We start from the raw sequence: 25,794 nt of genomic DNA, 5'->3' as shown, positions 1-25,794 counted from the left end.
GCTAAACAGATGACTAGATAAATAGCTAAACAGATGACTAGATAAATAGCTAAACAGATGACTAGATAAATAGCTAAACAGATGACTAGATAAATAGCTAAACAGATGACTAGATCAATAGCTAAACAGAGGACTAGATAAATAGCTAAACAGATGACTAGATAAATAGCTAAACAGATGACTAGATAAATAGCTAAACAGATGACTAGATAAATAGCTAAACAGATGACTAGATAAATAGCTAAACAGATGACTAGATAAATAGCTAAACAGATGACTAGATAAATAGCTAAACAGATAACTAGATAAATAGCTAAACAGATAACTAGATAAATAGCTAAACAGATAACTAGATAAATAGCTAAACAGATAACTAGATAAATAGCTAAACAGATGACTAGATAAGTAGTTTACTAGACGAACAAGATTACACGCCGACAATTTAACAAGGAAACTAGCTAACAAGCAAATCACCTAAAACAAAAAATAGCTTATAGGAAAAATAGCTAAAAATATAACTAGGAAATAAGTTAGCAATATTTGCCAATATATAACTCAGATCGTCCGTCGTAATACAACGATGACCACTTTTGTCAGCAAGGGGGCTGAGGGCCTTGCACTGCATTTTGTGCGTTCTCGGGTGGCTTGTGAGGACATTGTGGGCCCGAAATTGGCTGCTGCACACTGGGCAAGCTATTCCATCTGGAACTTGTGCAAGTCGCCTTGATTTTCTTCTCGTGCGCTGTTTTAAAGCCAAGGCTGTTTTCCTGTCCTCTGTTTTCACAGCGCGCCGCCCTGATGCTCTATTTTGATTCCATCTTTCAGGTGACAGAAGAAGGCAAATGGTGCTGGTGTCCCTTAAGCGATTTGTTCGACAACTTAGGACTTGCTTTACATCCGTTTACTGGCCATATAGGAGCCTTATAGATTGTGGGTTTTGCCCACAGAAGATTATTTGTAATAAGAACCAATTTCTTATTCTTGCCACTTTATTTTTAGAATTGATCATATGAAAGTGGTTGAGCCACTTTGCATACATTCTATATTCTGACAAAAAAAAAAAAAAAAAAACTAGCACACTAGCTGGCAAACTAACAAGATTACTAGCTTATTAGGTAATAAGATAGCCATCATACTAGCTAACAAGATAGCAATCAAACTAGCAAACAAGATAGCAAGATAGCTAGAAAACTAACTAACACGATTACCAAGATAGCAAGCAAACTAGCTAACAAGATAGCTAAAAAAACTAGCTACTAAGTTACCAAGATAGCAAGCCAACTAGTTAATTTTACCAACAAAATAACTTTCGTAATGTCTAGCAAGCATACGTTAACAAGATGGCCAGCTAACTACCTAATTAAATATCTGACCAATTAACTAAATAGGTTACAAGCTTACTAGCTAAATAGGTCAAGTTATCTAGATTCGATTACGACCTTTCGAAATATCTAATTTTTTACCTTTTTTTTTTTCATTACTAAAATATTTAAGTTTTGTATTAAACTTGTTTATAATCCTATTTAATGTAAAAATTCTTAAGACTTTTTTCCGGCACCTGTGTAGAAAAACTTTACAGTCTTTAGTTGGAAATTAACGTGAAGTTAATGTTAAGGGGATCACGTGATTATTTCAGGCGACCAGGGATCCGACTGAGGGCTGCTGCGTAGTGAGCTCATCTCCTTCAGAGAACATACAAAGTGCTCATCTACTCTGCCACATGAAATTATATTATTACTTAACTATAACAGCGCTGTTAAACAATATAGTGTACTATATATGCGCCTAATATGGAATAGAAGATAGGATAGGATAGAAGACTCAAAAGTAAAGTAGCAATTATAATATGGAATAGAAGATAGGATAGGATAGGATAGAGGACTCAAAAGTAAAGTAGCAATTATAATATGGAATATAAGATAGGATAGGATATGATAGAAGACTCAAAAGTAAAGTAGCAATTATACATAAAACACTAAACCATGATCTTCAAATACAAAACAAAATTTAATAAAATACTCTGAAAGACACAAAGATAAAGGCACATTTCTCTTTCCATATGCTAGGACAAATTTGTACAAATACTCCTTCTTCCCTAGTGCTATTAGAGCATGGAATGGGTTGCCTGAGCTAGCCATGAAAGCTAGTGACTAGGCAGAATTTAAGTCATTGGTTAATATGCATGACTAAGTGCATGACGCGTAGGGACGTAATCATCTTCTGTTTTGAAGTAACGTCTGTATTAGAGGGCTAACTATTGGTGCATATGTGTAGTGCTTACACAACAGTTTAAAAGGCAAACTAATCAGTTTTAAAATAGGTCTTGAATGTATTGAAGCACGTAGTTTAATCTGACAATAGGGAAAAGAAACTTACAATGTAATAAATCCCGTCTGTTCTATTCAGTAATATCAGCACGCGTAGTGAGTCTTTGTAGTCCTTTCTAACTATCTGTATCGTATTTCTCTTTCAGTGAACTTGATGGAAAGGAAAAGGTAAGTAACTCTGTGGTGTGGTATTGCTAAGTCTAGGACGAGTCTAATAGAAGGCAGGAGAGCCGCTGGTAGCCCACTTTTACGTTATACGGATGTATGGCAACGCGACATGAAGCTCTTCAACATCGACACTGGCAACTGGGAAGAGGTGGCACTGGACAGATCCACATGGAGAGAGAGCATAAAGGAAGGGTCACGGATTGCAGATGTCATATACAACAGAAGCAGAAAGAAGGGTGAAAATGCAACGGCGCCTGGTGATTATATATGCCCAACCTGCGATCGCAGCTCTGTATCAAGGATTGGCCTCTTTAGTCACACAAGAAGTTGCAAAGGGAAAAGATCGTCTCTCGAGACGTAAAATGCCACAGAACGTGTCTATACATAAGCCAGAAGTATCCAGACTAAGACCCTCGGACCATATCCGTCCATTGACTCGGTGCTTTCCGACTCTCGACACGCCTGCCAACACTGCCACAAAAGATTAGTTGTAAAGGAACTGGACAATTTTTGCAAAGCATTTATCAACTCATGACTGGTAAAAAGTTTCGGGGCCCTGTGCGAAACGGATAGTGTATTTGAAAATAAATTCGTCTTTGCATTTTATTTATTATTTACTAAGTACAATATCGCGATCAAATTAACTTTACGAGCCTTGCATGTAGCGAAGTCATACAGTATATCCTCAAATTTCTGTTTCCTACATAGATCACGCTCAATAGTAAAAATTGTCAAATTGTTCAATCTATCTTCGTAAATTATTGAGCTCAAGTAATTCTGGATTAGTTTCGAGACGCGAGAAGCTTCTTTCGCCGGATACCACAGTTGCGGGTACTGAATAATGCCGTTTTTTTTTTTTAAATTCGCGTGTGGATTGGAGTTTTCCATATTGAATGACACCCCGAAATGACAATGCCGTCTATATTTCAGGAGACTTTTATGAGTTTTCAGGAGATTTTAGAAATTTAGATCTATGACCTTTTTTTTGTTGTATATTTTGCAACTTCAGGAGATTTTCTGTTTAATTAAATAACTTACCCATAGAATTAGCGCGGGACCTATAAAGTGCGGGGTCCACTGCTGTCACATAGGTTGCAGTGGCCTAAGGCAAGCCCTGCCCGGAAACAAGCTTCGGCAGGCCTCTTATAAACAGGAACATAATATAGATGCCCATGTTGGGGGGAGGGGTAGCTAGACGTTTCTGGTTAATGGTTAAGGATAGAGCAGTGAGATTCATAACAAAAGAATATTCACATTTGACTAGAGCAACACCTTGAGTAAAATCACTAAATTTAGAAAGCCTTCAGGACAGAAGGCTCAAAAGTAAAGTTGCAATTATACATAAAACACTGAACCATAATCTTCAAATACAAAAACAAAATTTAATAAAATACTCTGAAAGACACAAAGATAGAGGTACACTCCTCATCCCATATGCTAGGGGTTGCCTGAGCTAGCCAGGAAAACCAGTGACTTGGCAGAACTTAAGTCATTGGTTATGCATGACTAAATGCATGACGCGTAGGACGTAATCATCTTCTTATTTGAAGTAACGTCTGTATTATATAGGATAAGATAAGAAGAAGGATACATAAAAGTAAAGTTTCCCTTTCAGACCTAACGATGGAGCAGATGAAGTCAAGAATTGTGAACATAAAATATTTACATAACATTTTTACCAAATTATTACATTTTTACTTCCTTTACTATTTTAACTGTGAATAGACCTTGTTTTTTAATGATTTAACTGTATAGAATTTAGCGCTTGTTATGTAAAGGGAGAATGATCTTTAAAGGATTACGGGCACGACATGGCCTAAATTGTGCCGATGTGCCTAAACTCAAAACTCAAACTCATTCTGTGGCCCACGGTTAACGAGGGTGTTATGTGGCCAGCACAACGACCAACCGACTTTACTTTTCCCCAAGTAATTTTGGTACCCATTAGAGATGGACTCAGAGGCGCCCTAAAGATCCGTTAAAAAAATAAAAACCAGTCTTCACACCCGGGACCCTCGGTTCGAAACCCAGACGCTCTATCGCTCAGCCACCGCTTATAAGGCTTTAACTAAAACTTCTTTAAAGTTAGTACTTTCTGAAACATTTCGTTCTGCTTCCTTTATCGACACGCCCAGTAGCTACCATAGTCAGTGGCGTCACTAGGATGGGTGTCACCAGTTGCAGACCGCACCCCCCAAGTGACGCCACTGACCATAGTCATAGTATTTCTGGCATGTGCGCACCGCTCTCATTTCCTTAGTCCAAAGAGTCCATTCACATCCAGTTAATGACTGTCATCCATCTTACCATGCAGCAGGTAGACACGTGGAATCAACTGCATAAGTCACGCAGGTATGAAGGGAGTTATTGACCCATAATTAAAAGTGCAATCTTTGACCCTAATTAATTACCTAACTGAACGCGGATCGCCGCAAGAGAATAATTCCAGCATAATTAATTTTAGAAATTTAAATTAAAATAAACCAAAAAAAAATAAAGATTCTTTCTTTTTTCTTTATTTGTTAATTAGTTTGCAGAAAAAAAAAAACAATTAATAACAAATGTTGTGCCTAACATTTGGATTAGTGTCGTATGCTTTAAAGTGTGTTTTGTCATAGAGTGACCTGCCCTTGCCCTATAACATTCTTGAGACAAAAATGAAATATTTTTTTTAGAGTTACTTTGCATTTTAATAAGCCAACTCTGAGGTTAGGACACAGTTATGGGACACGGAGACTTACTTAGACACAGAGAATTACTTAGACACAGAGAATTACTTAGACACAGAGACTTACTTAGACACAGAGACTTACTTAGACACAGAGACTTACTTAGACACAGAGACTTACTTAGACACAGAGACTTACTTAGACACAGTGACTTGGACATTGAGTGGAATATGATGACGTAGACACAGTCGGTCTGGTACAAAGATTTGGACACACTATCTTGGATACAGTAACATGGACACAGTGACTTGGACACCATGAGTGGTACATAGTGACTTGGACAAAATGAGTAGGGCACAGTGGCTTTAACACAGTCGGTAGGGGGAAATGACTTGTACACATTGACTTGTACACAGTGACTTTGGACACAGTGAGTGGTACATAGTGACTTGGACACAATGAATAGGGCACAGTGGTTTGGACACAGTCGGTAGGGGGAAATGACTTGTACACATTGACTTGTACACAGTGACTTTGGACTAAGAGATGGGACACACTGACTTGAACACAGTGAGTGGTACACAGTGACTTGGACACAATGAGTAGGGCACAGTGGCTTGGACACAGTTAGTAGGGTGAAATGACTGGTTCACAGTAACTTTGGACAAGGAAATTGGACACTGTGACTTAGCATGACTTTGGACACAGATATGGGACACTGTGACTTGGACACAGTGACTTTTGATACAGATGTGGGGCACAATGACTAGGAAACAGTAACTGCGACACAGTGACTATAAACTTAGTGGCTTTGGACACAGATATTAGACACAGTGACTTGGACACAGATATTGGACACAGTGACTTGGACACAGATATTGGACACAGTGACTTGGACACAGTAGACGTAAAACAAGAACATCTACAATGATGGGCACGCGTATAGCAGAGAAAGTCATTTATACGCTAGACAGCTTTTTGTCTTTGATCGCGTGAAAGCCTTGCCCCAAGTTTTATCCTGCAAATGACTGCTACACTCAGATACCCAAGTTTTATCCTGCAAATGACTGCTACACTCAGATACCCAAGTTTTATCCTGCAAATGACGGCTACACTCAGATACCCAAGTTTTATCCTGCAAATGACTGCTATACTCAGATACCCAAGTTTTATCATGCAAATGACGGCTACACTCAGATACCCAAGTTTTATCCTGCAAATGACTGCTACACTCAGATACCCAAGTTTTATCCTGCAAATGACGGCTACACTCAGATACCCAAGTTTTATCCTGCAAATGACTGCTACACTCAGATACCCAAGTTTTATCATGCAAATGACGGCTACACTCAGATACCCAAGTTTTATCCTGCAAATGACTGCTACACTCAGATACCCAAGTTTTATCATGCAAATGACGGCTACACTCAGATACCCAAGTTTTATCCTGCAAATGACGGCTACACTCAGATACCCAAGTTTTATCCTGCAAATGACTGCTACACTCAGATACCCAAGTTTTATCCTGCAAATGACTGCTACACTCAGATACCCAAGTTTTATCCTGCAAATGACTGCTACACTCAGATACCCAAGTTTTATCCTGCAAATGACGGCTACACTCAGATACCCAAGTTTTATCCTGCAAATGACTGCTACACTCAGATACCCAAGTTTTATCATGCAAATGACGGCTACACTCAGATACCCAAGTTTTATCCTGCAAATGACTGCTACACTCAGATACCCAAGTTTTATCATGCAAATGACGGCTACACTCAGATACCCAAGTTTTATCCTGCAAATGACGGCTACACTCAGATACCCAAGTTTTATCCTGCAAATGACTGCTACACTCAGATACCCAAGTTTTATCCTGCAAATGACGGCTACACTCAGATACCCAAGTTTTATCCTGCAAATGACGGCTACACTCGATACGTCAATATATAAAAAGTTCATTGCACTACAAGGAATGATTTATAGCAGCGGTTCTCAACCTTTTATGCTCGGCGACCCTTTCTACAATCCCCCACTCTGCCGCGACCCCTCCCCCCCCACACACACACACATACAGCAATAGAAGAATAGACAATAACAGTCCATATTTTCGACGGTCTTAGGCGACCCCTGGCAAATCGTCAATCGACCCCCAAGGGGGTCGCGACCCACAGGTTGAGAACCCCTGATTTATAGTGTCCAGACTCTTGCCTTCACGTTTCAGGCGGCCTTTAGGTAAAGGGATATTATACACTTATAGTATTTTTAGCATGGGAGTGTCTATGATAATTAATTATGCAAATTTTTTTTTTGCATTCCAGTGCTAACGTAAATAAACTCTAATTGTAAACTTTTAGAGAACTATAAATATAATTTATTAAGATGAATTTAGATTCATATTCGCAATGAGGATGAGCTTTTGTCTTATCTTATAAAATACAGACGTCACTTCACAAAAAGAAGAAGATTACGTCCTACGCGTCATGCATTTAGTCAAGCATGTTAACCAATGTCTTAAATTCTGCCAAGTCACTGGTTTTCCTGGCTAGCTCAGGCAACCCATTCCATGCTCTAATAGCGCTAGGGAAGAAGGAGCACTTGTACACATTTTGTCATAGATGTTTCCTATTATTAGCCACTAGCTCAGACATACTGGCCTATGACATGATTGAAGCCAGCAATCGTCTCAATTAATGAATAGTGATTCTTTTTCTACAATCATACAAGTAAAATTATATGTAAGCTATGTCATCACTGCCGCAGAGAACAACTTATAGTCGGTCCAACTGTGTCTAGTCGGCCAAAGATAATCCTCTAAGATCTATATTGAACCTGACCACAGGTTCGGATTTAATAGAGAGCAGATCTCCACAAAAATACTTCTCCCACCCCCCACCCCCGGGGCCTCCACTTAGTTAAATCAGGCCCATGGAAACTGTAATGAGTTTGCAAAGAATTCCCCGTTGCAGATAATCTCATTGATGTAAAGAAAGATAACCCATAAATAAAGGGTTCCCGGTCATTTCATCCCCGGTCACTTCATCCCCGGTCACTTCATCCCCGGTCATTTCATCGCCGGTCACTTCATCCCCGGTCACTTCATCCCCGGTCATTTCATCCTCTGGTCACTTCATCCCCTGGTCACTTCATCCCCCGGTCACTTCATCCCCGGTCATTTCATCCCCTGGTCACTTCATCCCCGGTCATTTCATCCCCTGATATTTTCATCATCTGATCATTTTTTTCTAACAAATTGTAATTTAAAAAATCATGAAATGAGCAATATTTAATTGATTCATTTTTTATTTAAATGACAAAATTGTAACACGTTAATGTTTAAAAGGAATTAAAGCAAAACTTATACAATCGACATGATATTACAAGGATGGGTGAACTCCACCTTTATTAGAAAAAAATAAAACCTTATTTCAAGGCTAAAAATGACGCGCCCATTTTCAAGAAAGAGCGATTGAAAAATAAAATAAAGTGAAACATTGTCGTACTTTCACCACACCTTGGCCTTTGATGATAAGTTATCAGCGGCATGATCATAATTATTGTAATCGCACTTCTATCTCACAAATGATTTTTTACTACTTCCACCAAACCTTGACCTTCGATCCGGATAATATTATGATATTACAACCTCCGCATCCGATAGATGCACTATAGCTAAGTACACACCCAGATTTACAATATATTATAAGATTTCTCACTCAGAAAACAAAGTGGAAGAGGAAACACTATAAACGCATTAGTAACAAGTCATAAAATGTCAAAAAGCATTCTACATAATCATATTTATATATAAAATATTTAATTGGGGATGAAATGACCGGGGATGAAGTGACCGGGGGATGAAGTGACCAGGGGATGAAGTGACCAGGGGATGAAATGACCGGGGATGAAGTGACCGGGGATGAAGTGACCGGGGATGAAATGACCGGGGATGAAGTGACCGGGGATGAAGTGACCGGGGATGAAATGACCGGTCACCAAATAAAGTATCACGATTCTTATAATGAAAGGGATACTCTCCCTTCTTTTATCATTTTTCGTGTAATTCCCTCTATCCGTCAATTCATTTTCTCAGATCAAATTGTAACATAAAAGGAGACGTGTTTGACGTCAATATAGTTAAAGTTCCGGATCTTACTTCAAATCGTCGTACATTATCTTATCTTATCTTATATAATACAGATACAATAATAATAATAATAAAATAATTCATCTATGTCTCTTTGTAAAATATCTGAGTCTTGTGTTGTTTGGACATAATAAATGAAAAACTATCATGGAATCCACATATTGATGAAACAATAAACAAATCGAACAAAGCATTAGGATTTATTAAAAGAAATTTCTATAAATCAAATAAGAACATAAAACTAAAATGTTATTTAACCTTGGTTAGGCCAATGATAGAATATGCATCCTCCGTTTGGGACACCTCAACTCAAGAAAACATCAAGAAACTGGAACAGACACAAAATAGAGCAGTGAGATTCAAAACAAATGAATATTGACATTTGACTAGAGTAACACCCTTAGTAAAATCACTAAATTTAGAAAGCCTTCAGGACAGAAGACTCAAAAGTAAAGTAGCAATTATACATAAAACACTGAACCATAATCTTCAAATACAAAAACTGAATGGCTGCCTGGTCGTGCGGTTTGTGCGCTGGACTGTCGTTCGGATTTATCGACGGTCGAGGGTTCAAACCCTGCCCGCTCCCATCCCCCGTCGTCCAGCGGGAGGTTTGGACTAGGAAGTAAACTATCTTCAACTCTGAAGGAACATCCGAAACATGTAAAACATTTTACAAACAAACATTTTACAAAACAAAATTTAATAAAATACCCTGAAAGACACTAAGATAAAGGTACATTCCTCGTCCCATATGCCAGATCAAATTTGTACAAATGCTACTTCTTCCCTAGTGCTATTAGAGCATGAAATGGGTTGCCTGAGCTAGCCAGGATCACCAGTGACTTGGCAGAATTTAAGTCGTTGGTTAATATGCATGACTGAATGTAGGACGTAATCATCTTCTTTTTTTTTTTTTTGAAGTGACGTCTGTAGTATATAAGATAAGCAATCTAAAGTACATCACAATGTGACTAACATGACCACACAACTGGCAGGTTTACAATAGGAAAATAAATCAGTAATAATTTAAAATAATCCCCTGATTCCTTTTTTGTCCATTGAATCCACAGTATTTGATTGTCAGATATGACAAATATCTAGATTTATGACTATAAATAGGGGAACTAATCCCAACAATGAACGCAAACACATGTATATATAATAGTTTACTTATATTTTGTTAATCTAAACTGTAAGCTGATTAAACTTCTTCAACATTATTTTTCTTATAGTTGGTAGGGAATAACAAGTATGGCAATCCTTTGACACTAAGGGCAATATTAAAATGACTGGCAAAACATTTAAATTACAGTTACCTATTTTAATATCAGTATTCCTAAAAGACTGCATTAACTCCCTTTAAATAATTGTGACGGAAAAGAAACTGCATCTCAATGTTTAGAGGTCTATAATTCAAATCCAGTTAGACTGTGAGCAGACGGCAGCTTCTCGTTGGTTCCTGTGTTGTTCCCCGGCAAGCCTTGTCGCCAAGAAGATACAAACCTGGTTCCGGTGTATACGCAAGGTAAGATGGCAAACATTTTATTTCTAAACGATGATACTAGCTTGTGTTGTCGTGTCGTGACGAATTTAATTCGAACACAAGCGCAGACGATCTTTCGTTTCACCTAGTTGAGCAACTATAAATCAGTTCGAGGCAGGGCTGGACCTGGGACGATTTGACCGTTTGCTCCGATATTGGGCCTCGCGCATGGCAGGGGGGGGGGGCCCGCAATGTACATTTAGCATGTCACTATCAGTCATGGTTCTAGTCTCGGGCTTTTAAAGATGTAGGAGTTGGAGGGTTAACGTATTTAGTTCATCGTACGATTGACGTAATTTTAATTAACCCACTGGCGCCTATTGCATTTAAGCTGCCCCTTATGCATGTTGTATATTAATTGCTGATATACAGGCTTATAATCTAATTAGTAGAAATTGTTGCTTTTGTAAAAAAAAAAAAGTTTGAACGGGGGGAGGGGGGCTCTCTAGCATACATTTAATTAGGTTTCGCAATTTTTGTAAGGTCTGCCATCAGTCTGAGATAGCTTAGTAAGTGTTTTTTTGGGGGGTTGAGAGTATAAGGAGCGTTTTTAGGGTGTGTGTTTCCGTGTGTGTGTTTCCAAGGTGACGGTAAGAAGAAGTTAGCGATTGGTTTGGAGGCTACGCGGTGAGGATGACGAAATCATAATAGTGTCTAGCGTAATGCAATTGTAAAAAGTCTTAAGTTGGCAACAGATATATTTTAACACAGCGTCCTTGACATTGACTTTTTCAAAATCTCTCCCTACCAATCCGACATTTTTTTCTTTAGGTTCCATTATGTTACCTCCATATTTCTCCATATTACGTTCTCAACTGTTCCTCTTGTGACTGGTTTGTAATGCTCACAAAATGTAATGTTTCTTTTAACCCTTAAAATCCTCAAGAGTCAACAAGGTGCGGATTACTTAAAAAAAAAAAAACAACTTATATAGCGCAACTTTCATGCTTATAGCCCAGAGCGCTACGGTCCAATCCCATTAGTTGACTAATGGGAGGGGGAGAGGGTATCTAGGAGAAGGTTTTTCGTTCTGCCTTTAGGCGCTTAGTAAACACAACTCTGCTCCAGTCAGGTGTCGAACCAAGAGCCCCCTCGAGCCCATGCTCAAGCGTACTTAGCCTCTCGGCCACACATCCCACTGTTTAATTTAATGATGGAAATCTCTATGTATAGTTTCGTCCATCGTGGCTCGATGATGACCACTTTGTCATCCAGGGGGCTGAGGGCTTTGCACTGGGGTTTTATGCCTCCTCATGTGGCTGGTGAGACCTATGTGAGCCCGCAATGTTCGGCCGCACACTGGGCAGGTTATTCCATCTGGAGCTAGTGTCGTTTGTCTTGCTTTTCTTTTCTGGCGTTTTTCTTCTGCCAGCATTGTTCTTTTTTCCTCAGCAACCTGTGCGCCAGTTTTCACAGCGCGACGCCATGATGCTCTCTCATGTGCCTCTGTCTCCCAGGTGCCAGGGTCTATGCTGAACGCCTTCAGAGAAGCTTTGAGGGTGTCCCTGAAGCGCTTTCTTTGCCCACCTTGCGAGCGCTTTCCTTCGCTTAGTTGGCCATACAAGAGTCGTTTTGGGATGCGGTGGTCTTCCATTCTGTAGACATGACCTGCCCATCGCAGCTGGGACTGCATCAGGATTGTGTGGATTGTGACTGTTTAATTTAATTATGGAAATCTCTATAGAATAATATATAAGCGTATCAGGGAATCGGTCGACTAGGCTATCTGTTGGCTAGGAATTGTTGCTAACTTTACATTATAAGTTACAATGGGCAAACTTACGAAAACAAAAAATGAAATCCAGTATTACCAACATGGTATATATTGACCTTGCTAATTAGCACGCGTAATAGAGTCAGGTCCGGGCGATTTAAAACTAATATAATTAGATCAATTTCTTGGAGAAGGAGAGAAAGTCGGAAAAGAAAGCAAAATATATAAAAATAGTTTTTAAAAAAGCATATATATATATAAGGGAAAGAACTGCACATTTACACAGTTCTCTATACTTAAAGATTTATTTCCCCTTTTCAATACCCGGTATGAAACAAAATTTATAACCACTAATTAGTTAATTTGTTTTTTTTTTGTTTAAATTGATTCAATGAATAATTGTGCAAATTCATTACAATGGTAAAGAATAGAAAGATAAGATACGATAAGATAATTTTTATTGATCCAATCAAATGGACATTCAGTTTGACTACAATTGACAACCTCAGCGTAACTACTGTAACAATAACATAATAGATGCAAATACGAACCACATTCACACACGAAACACATTCACACTCACAACCAGCGCTTTATGAATTTGACCTCTATGTACTTCTCGATGACGACAGCTGATCTTGTAACACTCTGAATGAAATAGGATGAAGGAGTTTTTAAAACTGTCTGTTTTATTCCTAATGGAAAGGAGACGACCACTTCGTTCAGATCTTATACAAATAACAAGTACACAAATTGTTACAGACAGACAGACACACAGACTTTGTAAAAACCGGATAGATCAATTTTTTGTAGTTACATCACTCTTTCGCTCTGCGTAATTTTTTATGTTTTGTTTTGTTTCGTAGACCATGTGAATTAATTATAATTTTTGAATTTTTGACAGTCGTCTATTGGAAGTATGTCGTCTCTAAACTCGACAACTGCGACAGGAATGTCTCTTAGCCTAAGAAGGGAGATATTTAAACGTTTAGGGTACGTAACTCAGTTATTACGTAAAATGTTACTTTAATTCTATGATTGATTGTCCCCCTGCATTTATGCTTTGAAACCACTAGTGATTTTATTTGTAATCACTCGAGAGTAGATGTAAATGAGTAACTTATCTCAGCGTACATTTGGATAGTTTAAGATCGACTTTACCGAAATTTTAATACATTTTAATAATAATGATCTGCAATCGGTCTCGAGACCGAAATATATTGGCTTGAATTGTCCTTTGTATTTTTACTTGAGATGTGTCTCGGATGGCTGCCTGGTCGTGCGGTTTGCGCGCTGGACTGTCGTTCGGATTTATCGACGGTCGAGGGTTCAAACCCTGCCCGCTCCCATCCCCCGTCGTCCTGCGGGAGGTTTGGACTAGGAAGTAAACTATCTTCAACTCTGAAGAAACATCCGAAACATGTCAAACATTTTACAAACAAACAACAGATATAAAAAGGTGATACGTTGCGAGGTGTAAGGCCTGAGGCCTGATAAAATGTGAGTGATACTTCCTGTGGTGTCACTAGCCCACAGTCACTGAACAATTTCTTGACCATGGTATAGTTTATAACCTTTTATTAAGATGCTCTACTCTTTTCTGAGGTCCTCCCATATATGTCTGTTTTTCTGAGGTCCTCCCTTATGTCTGTTTTTCTGAGGTCCTCCCTTATATGTCTGTTTTTCTGAGGTCCTCCCATATACGTCTGTTTTTTTGAGGTCCTCCCATATATGTCTGTTTTTCTGAGGTCCTCCCATATACGTCTGTTTTTCTGAGGTCCTCCCATATACGTCTGTTTTTCTGAGGTCCTCCCATGTGTCTGTTTTTCTGGCAGAATTTAAGTCATTGGTTATTAACATGTATGACGAGATGCATGACGCGTAGGACATAATCATTTTCTTTTTTTTTTGAAGTAACGTCTGTAGTATATAAGATGAAATAAGATCTCATAAACCAGTTTCATGTAAACTTGTAGGGGGCGCGGTGGCTAAAGGTTAAGCGCTTGGCTTCAGAACCTGGAGGTCCTGAGTTCGAATCTCGGTGAAGATTTTGAAATTCGGGATTTTTTAGGGCGTCCCGAGTCCACCCAGCTCTAATGGATACCTGACTTTAGTTGGGAATAGTAAAGGCGGTTGGTCGTTGTGCTGGCCACATGACGCCCTGCTTGTTAACCGTTGGCCAAAGAAACAGATGGCCTTAACATCATCTTCCCCTATAGATCGCAAGGCGTGAACGGGGAACATTTTTTTTAGTGAATCTTAATTCTGTATCTCGAACAAGTGAACAAGGGAAAGATATTGTACTTGACTGGCAAGGTAGTACCAGTGTAAGTTGAATTAGTCCCCCTTTTTCTTTGTAGACTAAATTTGAAACTAACAATAAGGTAAGTATAAACCCTTCTATTTTCAAAAGCATTTCTATAGTTTCATAGTTAATATATTTGCTTGAGGAAGCCTCGAGTTTCTAATTCTGTAATTAACTCTTACATTTCGACATCCCAGCTACCCATCGTTATCAACAGCTTTCCAGGCAGACTTGGAGATTCCGTCTGTCCAAGACGTACTGACGGTGAGTCTTTGAAAGGTTAGGGTTAATATTTTATATTCCTGTGCGTGTGCTTCTGCCATTGTTTAGGCTAGCCGTTAGGTGAATGGCCTGCCTAAAAGAAAGGAAATGAAAAAGTGATGAGTTTATATGTTTTTTTAATATTTTATGATTTACATGTTAAATAGGTTAGATTATTACGAACAGAAGAAGGGCAAAGCCGAGCACATCAAGCTGGTACTATATTTTCGGTGACGGATGCAGACGCCCGTGATATAGGCCTGTTGTGAATGTCTGATATAGCTTCCCGTTAAATTCGTGCCAAGGCTACTTTTTTTTCGTCTTTGGACTGAAAAACAATAAAACAAGCGTTTTTTAAAAGTAGATGTTGAAAACACACAAACTAGGCTACAATTTATGCTACAACTTATGCTACATTTTATGCTACAATTTATGCTACAAAATAGTTTCCAAGTGGCTTAAATCCTTTCGGGATGATATTGAACGGGTCACATTGAGTTTCGAAGTTAACGGCGTTTAAAATCGTCCATTCCTTCCCCTTTTAACAAACATCTTATAAATTACAGACATTACGAGCAAATGAGACTCTTAACCCTTAAAGTGCTGAACTGTTTTACAATGAGTGCATACGCAATTCTGATGTTTAGAGGCTAAACTACCACTCGCGTTTTAAGAGTTAATCATACACCAAACGGACTCGTATATATAGTATGTAAATGAGCCTATTGCGGACTTTAATCTTGATACAACAAATAGTAAAATGTCAATTAGATCTTCGTTTACATGACTCCATTACGGAATCCTCTCTATCTTCCTCTTTCAACACGCATGCGCACTATCTCCCAGTCACACTATGCTGCGCACGTAACATACAGACGTTACTTCAAAAGAAAAGATAAATACGTCCTACGCGTATCCAAGTGTTAATCTAGTCGTAAATCAGTGGCGTAGCTAGGGTGGGGGGAGGAGGGGGAGAATTTTTAAAATCCCCCCCGGGCCCCCACTTGAGAGGGGGCCCCTAATGAGTGTTTTTTTTTACATTAAATATTAACTATTACTCAAAATGCACGGGCCCCCAAACAGGTCGGGCCCCCTGGGCCCCCAAATGATGGAAAAGTCCTAGCTACGCCCCTGTCGTGAATGTAAAGTAGAGACTTAAAATCTGCGGAGTCGTTGGTAGTTCCCCCTTTCAGACCTTGTGGTCTGTAGCTCAGATGATGTAAAGGTCATCTGTTTCTGTGGCCTACGGTTAACAGAGTCGTTGGTATTTCTGGCTGATTCAAGCAACCTATTCGACTTTCTAATGGTACTTGGAAAGAATGCGCACTTGTATATATTTGACCAGGCATGTTAGTAATTAATTAATTTATTTATAGAAAAACTAAATGAATCTCACGGATTTTTTACTAATTTTTATTACAATGTTTATGTCAACTCACTATGTCTGTCTGTCTGTCTGTCTGTCTGGTAAAAAAGTTTGCTCTTTCTCCGACACCTTATCTCGGACCAAGCCAAAATTTTGCACAATTATTTTTTTTTACCTGACAACACAAGAATCAATTTTAAACAAATAAATTATTATTTCACTAAATATTGGTAAATAATTATTTTGTTTAGTATCTCGATTAAGTGAACAAGGGAAAAAAATTGTACTTGACTGATAAGGTAGTACCAGTGTAAGTTAAATTAGTCCCCTTTATACTTTGTAGAGAGAATTTGAAACTAACAATAGATAAATTTAAACCCTTCTATTTTCAAAAGCATCTCTATAGGTCAGTAGTTAATGTATTTGCTTGAGGAAGCCTTAGACCTCGAATTCTAATTGGAATTCACCTTCTAGCTTTAGAAATACATCTAAAAAGCAATCAACCATATGCCCCCCTCTTACTCCTTCCATTCCCTTCACATAGTCCAGACAAGTGATTGGAGCGTCGCCTATTGAGAAAGCTAAAAGCATGAAATTGCGCTAAATAAAAAAAAACTGGTTTAAATATTTCTAATCGCACAGACTTATTATTGTTAGTCTAGATCTATTAAAAATTGAATGACACGACTGATCCAAACTAATTGATACAACAACGCTTAATACAAGATTCGTTTTTTTTTTCTAAAAAGTATTTTATATATTTTTCTTGTTTTAATTTACTTCTATTTTTTCATCTCAATAAAGAGTGCGTCACTGGCATTGTTACTTGACTTTTGGCTTCTTTATTCGTTTCGAAAACCAGGAGTAAGTGAATCCAACATTTTAGAGTTTGTTTCCTTTCCAGAAACAAAAGTTTGCAGCCGAAACAACGGAACAAAATCACAAGGCCGTCCATGCAACAGATGTCCTTACATTCGCTTACATTCTAGACTTGAGAAGCCATGCCGCTGTAAGCTTTATGCCCTAGTTATTTGATGTAGCTCCCAATTTCTAATTATAAGTCGCCTCTAGCTTCATTACGACTTGGTCAATGGTGAAATATTATTTCGAATGGCTCTCTTGTGTATCATTGACTTTTTTTTCCAGTCCGTTTATGTTGGGGGCGGCCCCATGAGCAGTGCTTCTTAAACTTTTACCAGTCCATTTATGTTGGGGGCGGCCCCATGAAGCAGTGCTTCTTAAACTTTTACCAGTTCATTTATGTTGGGGGCGGCCCCATGAAGCAGTGCTTCTTAAACTTTTACCAGTCCATTTATGTTGGGGGCGGCCCCATGAGCAGTGCTTCTTAAACTTTTACCAGTGATCCCTCAGCCTTCACCCACTAAATCCGATAAAACTCGCTCGCGTCATCCTTTCTTAGTGGTCTCCGGATATACTGTAACGTCGTGTTGCAATGAAAAAGATTAGAAACTTATAGTCATATAATTATTTCTTTTTTTCAGTTTTTCTTTGCATGAATATTTTTTTTCATTACGCCTGGACTAAAAATGTAATCAATAAATCTTTTAACTTTAGAATTACTTTAAAATTCGAAACTATCTCATATGCCAGCTATATACAAACGATCGTTGCAGATCTATATGGCAAGATGGCGGTTTGCAGACGATCAATGGCTGTGGGTGAAATGCAGTAGAAAGGGCGACAAGTCAAAAGACATCCTACAAAAGGAAATGAAAATCTGGTCGTACATCGAGGGGAGACCATTCTTTCTGAAACTCATCACAGCCTTCCAAACTGACGTACGTACATAGGTGTACTTGATTTTAAATAATTTTATACTTTTATTCAAGAAAGTCTACACTTGAATCCAGTTAATTAATAAGACTAAATAAGACATGATAGACCACATTTTGTAGTCGTACCAAGAGATTGTATAAATTAATAAATTTGATAGAAAAAAAAGCTTGCTTGTGTGCCTTTGAGACGGTGTCGGCAACACCACATACGGCTCTTTAGTTCCATACACAAATATAATTTATTGTATCAAAAAAAAAGCTTGCTTGTGTGCCTTTGAGACGGTGTCGGCAACACCACATACGGCTCTTTAGTTCCATACACAAATATAATTTATTGTATCAAAAAAAAAGCTTGCTTGTGTGCCTTTGAGACGGTGTCGGCAACACCACATACGGCTCTTTAGTTCCATACACAAATATAATTTATTGTATCAAAACATTTTTAAAATAATTCTGAAAAGAAGATTAAGCGCCGATTCGATCTCTTATCCACCTCTACTAGCTTTTAACCACCCCCTCCCCCATTACACGCGTCGTCACCGTTGTCTGTCCATCGGAAGCTATGTAGGTTTTAATTGGCTTTTACGCAAGACGAATTGGCATCTCAACCACGTGCTTTGGCTGTGACGTATAGCTTGTTGTTTCAAGTAAATGAGTTAGAAGCGAATTATCTTCTCAAAGTTAGAAGCAATCTACAAGTGATGCCATTCTGTCAAGCCTTGCGGCACCACATGAAATTGCACACACAAAAAAAAAAAAAACGCATACCATTTAAAAAATGATGAGTAGGTCAAAGACTGTTCCAACGTAAATGTATTCCAATAAATATGAAAGATTCGCCATATAAAAGCATTTAGAATATTTGTACTTTAAAGAACCTTTTACGACATTTTGGAGTATTGTACAAACACTTTTTTTTTTAGTTGCATTATTTTCTGTATGACAGGCATGTCAAACTCATTAAGGGGTATGCACCGGATAAAAACTTACTATGGCCTGGAGCCAAAAATCAGTTGGAATAAATAGCCTACTTATTTTATGTAAATTAGAAACAATACAATACAGTATAATAATCAAGCTCCCTGTCCATTGGTTATTTTGTTTATTATAAATTATTATGATTACGCATTATTTTCGCTGTCCTGATGCCTGACATCTTTTCTGGGATACAAGTTTATTAATGTCAGGTTGATGTTTTATTGGCCACTGACATTTTCCGCATTGATGACAATTTTTTTTAATCAGATAATCTCGAACGGTGAGGTGTTGTTGTTTTTTATAGCTTTCATTATAAAAAAGAACTGCTCACAGAAAAAGTAGCAAACATAGCAAGAATTCTATCTGCAAATTTCGGAAATTCAACGTACCGTTCAGATAAATAACTGTAAAATTATGGCACAGCCACTTCTATATACTTCGCTTTCAACTAAAAATCTGACTACAATTCCATCATTAGCATTTTCATGATCAAATGAAAATGGAGATACAAACAACGAAACTTCTTGCTCGTATGAAACAAAGTCACAAAAATGAAAGCATCTGATAACGATTCCAGGTGTAGGAAATATTTACCAAATGTTGCATCCGTATTTGATCTTTTTAGTTCCTATCACGTTGAGAAGAGCACAAGGTTATCTCTTGATATTTGTGGTTTCCACAGTCGTAACTTTGCTTGAAAGCACTTCATATCATCACATGCAGTTGTGACAATTTTGTCTTTACTTTGAAGTTTCAAATTCAAGCATTGCAGGTGACCAGTGGGACCAACTGCCAATGCCGAATCCTGAACACATTCGTCAGTTTGGAAATGTTCAACAGGTTCACCTTTCATGTTCAGAAACAATACCATTTCCTCACGCAGTGCTAAAAATCTCTTCAATACTTCATGACAGGAGAGCCAGCGGACTTCTGTTTAGCAGGGGACACAATCAAATGTCCGACGTCATCCGTAACATTAAAAAATGGCGATAATTTAAGCCACGGTCACGACTAAAATTGATAGCAACACTTGTTGCTACTGTAATTGCTTTGCACATAATGCTTCTTGGTGAATGCTGCACTGAAAATGAGCAAATTTAAAATTTCAGTCTCTCTTATTTTTTGCAAGCAGCTTTGCACCAACACCATTTCTAACCCCATGTAATGAACACGCCGAGGACTGTATTAATAAGTTGATATATTCATATGAGGTGAAGAAAGAAACATCTCTCTGTATTTTCTTAAAACTTCTTTAATGATACTTCTTCAACTTTCACATCAAATTAACTGCTCAGTTCGATAACAACTTGACTTGATACTTCATAAATAAAACTTGAAGATACATGAAACTTCACTTAGTATAACTTCAACTTCAACTAATAAAACTTTAATTAAATGGACCCGCTAATATCACAAAACTTAACTAAACCTTTACTGAGAGAGGACTTAAGCGATAACTAAGCGAGGACCATCGCTCTACAAGAACTATTACTATGCGAGGACCATCGCTCTACAAGAACTACTACTATGCGAGGACCCCGTCTAACTGACTTTCCCCTAATTTATACTTTCTTTGATCGTACGTTCCAGAATCATGGAACCTTCTCAGATAATTATTTTAGTAGCTTTGACCTTCTAGAAGCTGACGTGTGCTATTTTTTTCCCTTAACCCCTTTCTTTGATTGGATACCTAAAATTAACTTGTTTACGCTGGACACTTGCACTGGTTCGACCTCGAGCTTCTAGAAACTGGTCGAAATAGGTCACAGACTCGACTCGTGACACCCCAATCATGGTTAGAGCTCCAAAGGTAAATTGTACTGTAATAACACCTCTTATAATTTCTCAAAAAACATCCTCGCTCGTTGTGGTGTTGTAGGTAGTGAAGTAGCTCCTCATGTAGCTCAAAATTCCTGTCACAGGTCCTTATGAATATAGCCAACTGTGCTACACCCGTTACATCAGTTGACTCATCGAGAGCCAATGAAAAGAATTCAACTATTTTGTTCTTTAATTATTTACGCAAGCTGACTGACATGTCATTTATTTTCTCTGCCAATATATTCCTAGTTAATGTTATTTCTTTGAATGCTTTCACCTTTTTCCGGACAAATTACTTTGGCAGCTTTAATGACACACTCCTTAGTAAAATCACCTCCACTAAATGATTTGTGACAAATGTACGTCTAACTCTAACATATTGCCTTATTTATAATGTGATTATTTACAATTAATAATAATTAAAAAGTTAACAAATCAACACTAAACTTAAAAGATACCTTCAGAGATAGTACATATGTGCAACGAAATTGGTTGTTACGTTTTATTTTGTAGTAAATATTTTACCTGAAAAGTAGTGGTGACTGTTAAACGCTTAAAAATTTAACATTATTTTGATAATTCTTGAGGTGGCCAAGCGGGCCGCATGCAAAGTGGTCTATGTTTGACAAGCCTGCTGTATGACATAGAAAAAAAACAACGTTAGTTACGCCATATTCCAAATTTAACATAATGTTTTCTAAAGTACATGCATAAACAAGTGCAAAACAAAAAAGGTAAACTTTTATAGTATTGTGTCCTTGACCTTGAAGAGTAGGCCTATACCTTTTTTATATCAATCACGATATTGGTTAGTGGAATTCTAATAACTGGGGAGGGGTCAAGCCTGTTACTATGATTCGACTTTGAAACAAAGTACAAAGTATCAATAGGTTGTAGGGAACTGAATAAGAACTAACAGAACGACCAGCTTGTTCTGACACATTGTGGTACCCTTCAGACAAACTCGACCAGTTATCATTTAATATCAGGGCCGGCTTCGGGGGAGGGAAGGCGGGGCCCCTCCTCCCCACAAAAGAGATAAAAAAAAATTATCAAAATTTCGACGGATCTGCAACTTGTATTTTTAGCTTTCCCCGAAAGGGGAATAGACGCTATTAGTTTTGTGTGGTTTTTCTGTCTGTCCGTCGTCCGTCCGTCCCGTTTAGATCTCGTAAACTACAAAAGATAGTGAAAATCCAACATCATGAGATTAGACCATTCAAAGTTCTGAAGCAACGGCTTTCTTTTCTTTAAGTGAAAATTTCAACTTTTTAAATCAATTATGCAAGCAGTTTTTTCATAAAATTACACAATTTTTACAACTATTCACTATTAATAGTAACAAGCACTAGAAGCTATCTTGTGAGGAAGATGACCATCCTCTGCTTCGTGTAAATATATATAAACTTTTCTTCTTAATTAATCTCTAGTCAGGTTATTACCTTGTTACGCCATATGAAGGTCGATGCACTTTAAACTATATCAACAAAGTTCAAGGGTCACTGAATGTGAATAACGTCATGTAAGTTTATAGAGTGAGTTCATATTATGGTGTGTGTATCGTATTGTTTGGAAAAATCTCTGAATATTGTAATAGCTGGAAAAAAGGAGTGCTATTTTTAGATAATGATCGAATTCACCGAAATTATTTTTAGACTGCACGTGCGGGACAGGAAGAGGAAGTACTATTTTTAGATAATGATCGAATTCCCTGAGTTTATTTTTAGACTGCACGCGTGGGACAGGGAGAGGAAGTTACGTCTGAAGAATGAAGAGACGCGGGAAGAGTAAATGACTCCCGCAAGTTTATTTGAGTGCGTTCAAAGTAGAGTTCGAAATCTTGTACCATCTTGTACACTGATATCGAAAAAATATAATCGTTTGTAAATAAAGATGAGTTTATTTTATTCAACAAAGGATCTGGAGCAAGTATGTTCTAAACCCCAGCCATCACCGTGTTTCATATGACTACGCAAACACAGTTTCGACCTGCATATTTTCCCGCATTTCGTTCAGAAAAAGCTGTTGTCCGCTGGCGGTCTATTTAAGTTATCTTTCCGTCTTCTGCACCTGTCTTCAATAATGTTTTTTTTTTTTTTTCGAGTCTCAGATCACTGCCTGCATTTATCACAAGTCTATAAAATACTTACCTTACTGTACTTTACTGTATTTGTGGTATATTTCTGTTAAAATCTACCAATTTCTTGTGTGAGTAAGCTGTAAAAATATTAGTAGTAATGTCAGGACATTAGAAAGAGTCTTTTGTTCTGTTAAGTGTTACATGATAAAGTGTATACACTTTTTTGTTTTGCTAATATGTAGGTTTTATGTGCTGGAACTGGTCCACGCTTTGATCTACCTCCACGAACATGATGTTATAGTCAGGTAAAAATCAAGTTATTCTAAAACATTGCTACCAATAATATGCACGCATTCATAGAAATATGATTGCATAATGATTGCGCTGATCTACCTCCAAGGACACAATGTTATAGTGAGGTAAAAATCAAGTTATTCCAAAACATTACTACCAATAATATGCACGAATTCATAGAAATATGATTGCATAATAATTGCGTTCGTAGAGTCGCGCATTGTAACGGAGGAAAAGAGTTAAAACACACAATGAAATACGTCTTTAATCCACTCGGTTCTCGGATGCCATACGAGAATGATCTCCCTTTAGCCACCTTCTGCGGAAAGTAACATGAATTTAAGTCAAAGCCTCGACGTTTAATGGCGAAACGCCCAAAGACTAAATCAAATTTCAAAACAAGGTAAAATCTATAAAAAAAAATACTTAAAAAAAAAAAATCAAAGCTTAACAAAGGGAAAGAACTACGTACTTACAATCTATATCTCTCAATAGTGTAGAAGCTATTTCCCTTATTCAATATCAAAAAAAAAATAATTGATTGCCACTAATTAATTAAGTAATTCGTTAATTTTATTAAACTGATTCATGTGTCTCAATAATGTAGAAGCTATTTCCCTTATTCAACATCAAACAAAAAAAATAATTGATTGCCAATGATTAATTAAGTAATTCGTTAATTTTACTCCACTGATTCATGTGTTGCTAGGCACAGTATGGTATGGTTGTAAGTTTCAACTAGATCCGAGATTGGGTCTGGGAGATTGAATGTGTTCAATTATCTAAGTGTACGAAGCCCTACCCATTTAGACGCATCTGTGAATATTAAAGGATCAAACAAAATAAGTAATTACCAGTAATTAATTGACTAATTTTTTTTATTTTCTAATTTTATTTTATTTTTTTTCATGTCTTGTCCAGGTCAATAAATAATTGCGCAAAATTTCAACTTCATTTTAGAATGGGTGTGGGAGAAATAACGTGTGACAGACAGACAGAGTTTTGTAATAGAATAGTTCTCTGCCCTGACATAGCGATTACAGTTTTAAAGTTTTTCATTCTAGGTTCTAAAGTGCTTTATCTTTTCCTATGTATTCATTTAGTTTTAGTGAAATAGATTCCAGATAAATTTCATTTTGCTCTTTTTTTTTTTTTTAATAGGAGGTCTACAAAAAATGTTTGACATTTTTTCCACTTTATTCAAGGGCGGTCGGGGAGCGATGGCTGAGTGGTTAAGCGCTTGGCTTCTGAACCTAGGGTCCTGGGTTCGAATCTTGGTGAAGACTGGGATTTTGAAGTTCGGAATTTTTAAGGCCCCCCTGAGTCGAACCAACTCTAAAGGATACCTGACTTTAGTTGGGGAAAAGTAAAGGCAGTTGGTCGTTGTGCTTGCCACATGGCACCCCTCTCGTTAATTTTAAATTCTCGTTAACCGTTGGTCAAAGAAACAGATGACCTTAACATCATCTGCCCCATAGATCGCAAGGTCTGAAATTGGAACTACTCCAGGGCGGTGCAATCTCAGAATAGAACATCTTTTTTTTTTTTCTCCACTTCAGTTAGATGTATATCTAATTATGTTTTTTGTCTGTTCGTCGTGCTGTTCATTTGTCGAGCTTCTGTTTCCTCAGGAAACAGGGCGGTGCAATCTCAGAATAGAACATCTTGTTTTTTTTTCTCCACTTCAGTTAGATGTATATCTAATTATGTTTTTTGTCTGTTCGTTGGTCTGTTCATTTGTCGAGCTTCTGTTTCCTCAGGAAACAGGGCGGTGCAATCTCAGAATAGAACATCTTGTTTTTTTTTCTCCACTTCAGTTAGATGTATATCTAATTATGTTTTTTGTCTGTTCGTCGTGCTGTTCATTTGTCGAGCTTCTGTTTCCTCAGGAAACAGGGCGGTGCAATCTCAGAATAGAACATCTTGTTTTTTTTTCTCCACTTCAGTTAGATGTATATCTAATTATGTTTTTTGTCTGTTCGTCGTGCTGTTCATTTGTCGAGCTTCTGTTTCCTCAGGAAACAGGGCGGTGCAATCTCAGAATAGAACATCTTGTTTTTTTTTCTCCACTTCAGTTAGATGTATATCTAATTATGTTTTTTGTCTGTTCGTCGGTCTGTTCATTTGTCGAGCTTCTGTTTCCTCAGGAAACAGGGCGGTGCAATCTCAGAATAGAACATCTTGTTTTTTTTTCTCCACTTCAGTTAGATGTATATCTAATTATGTTTTTTGTCTGTTCGTCGGTCTGTTCATTTGTCGAGCTTCTGTTTCCTCAGGAAACAGGGCGGTGCAATCTCAGAATAGAACATCTTGTTTTTTTTT

The 25,794-nt window shown here is 37.7% G+C and overlaps 1 protein-coding gene across 1 annotated transcript in view; it reads left to right on the top strand.

Annotated features, from left to right (window-relative positions):
* LOC106067668 (uncharacterized) overlaps positions 1 to 25,794 on the top strand; it is a 55,100-nt gene that overhangs the window by 6,894 nt on the left and 22,412 nt on the right. The window contains exons 3-10 of the mRNA XM_056033843.1: positions 2,474 to 2,495; positions 10,738 to 10,839; positions 13,476 to 13,564; positions 15,074 to 15,140; positions 17,408 to 17,512; positions 18,138 to 18,302; positions 22,529 to 22,620; positions 23,421 to 23,483. Coding sequence (XP_055889818.1) covers positions 2,474 to 2,495; positions 10,738 to 10,839; positions 13,476 to 13,564; positions 15,074 to 15,140; positions 17,408 to 17,512; positions 18,138 to 18,302; positions 22,529 to 22,620; positions 23,421 to 23,483 — 705 coding nt within the window. The remainder of the gene's footprint in view (positions 1 to 2,473; positions 2,496 to 10,737; positions 10,840 to 13,475; positions 13,565 to 15,073; positions 15,141 to 17,407; positions 17,513 to 18,137; positions 18,303 to 22,528; positions 22,621 to 23,420; positions 23,484 to 25,794) is intronic.

The sequence above is a fragment of the Biomphalaria glabrata genome, chromosome 6, assembly GCF_947242115.1.
Source record: "Biomphalaria glabrata chromosome 6, xgBioGlab47.1, whole genome shotgun sequence".
Taxonomy (NCBI): Eukaryota; Metazoa; Mollusca; class Gastropoda; family Planorbidae; genus Biomphalaria; species Biomphalaria glabrata.
The sequence above is the reverse complement of the archived record's forward strand: the minus strand, read 5'-3'. Positions and strand labels throughout refer to the sequence as shown.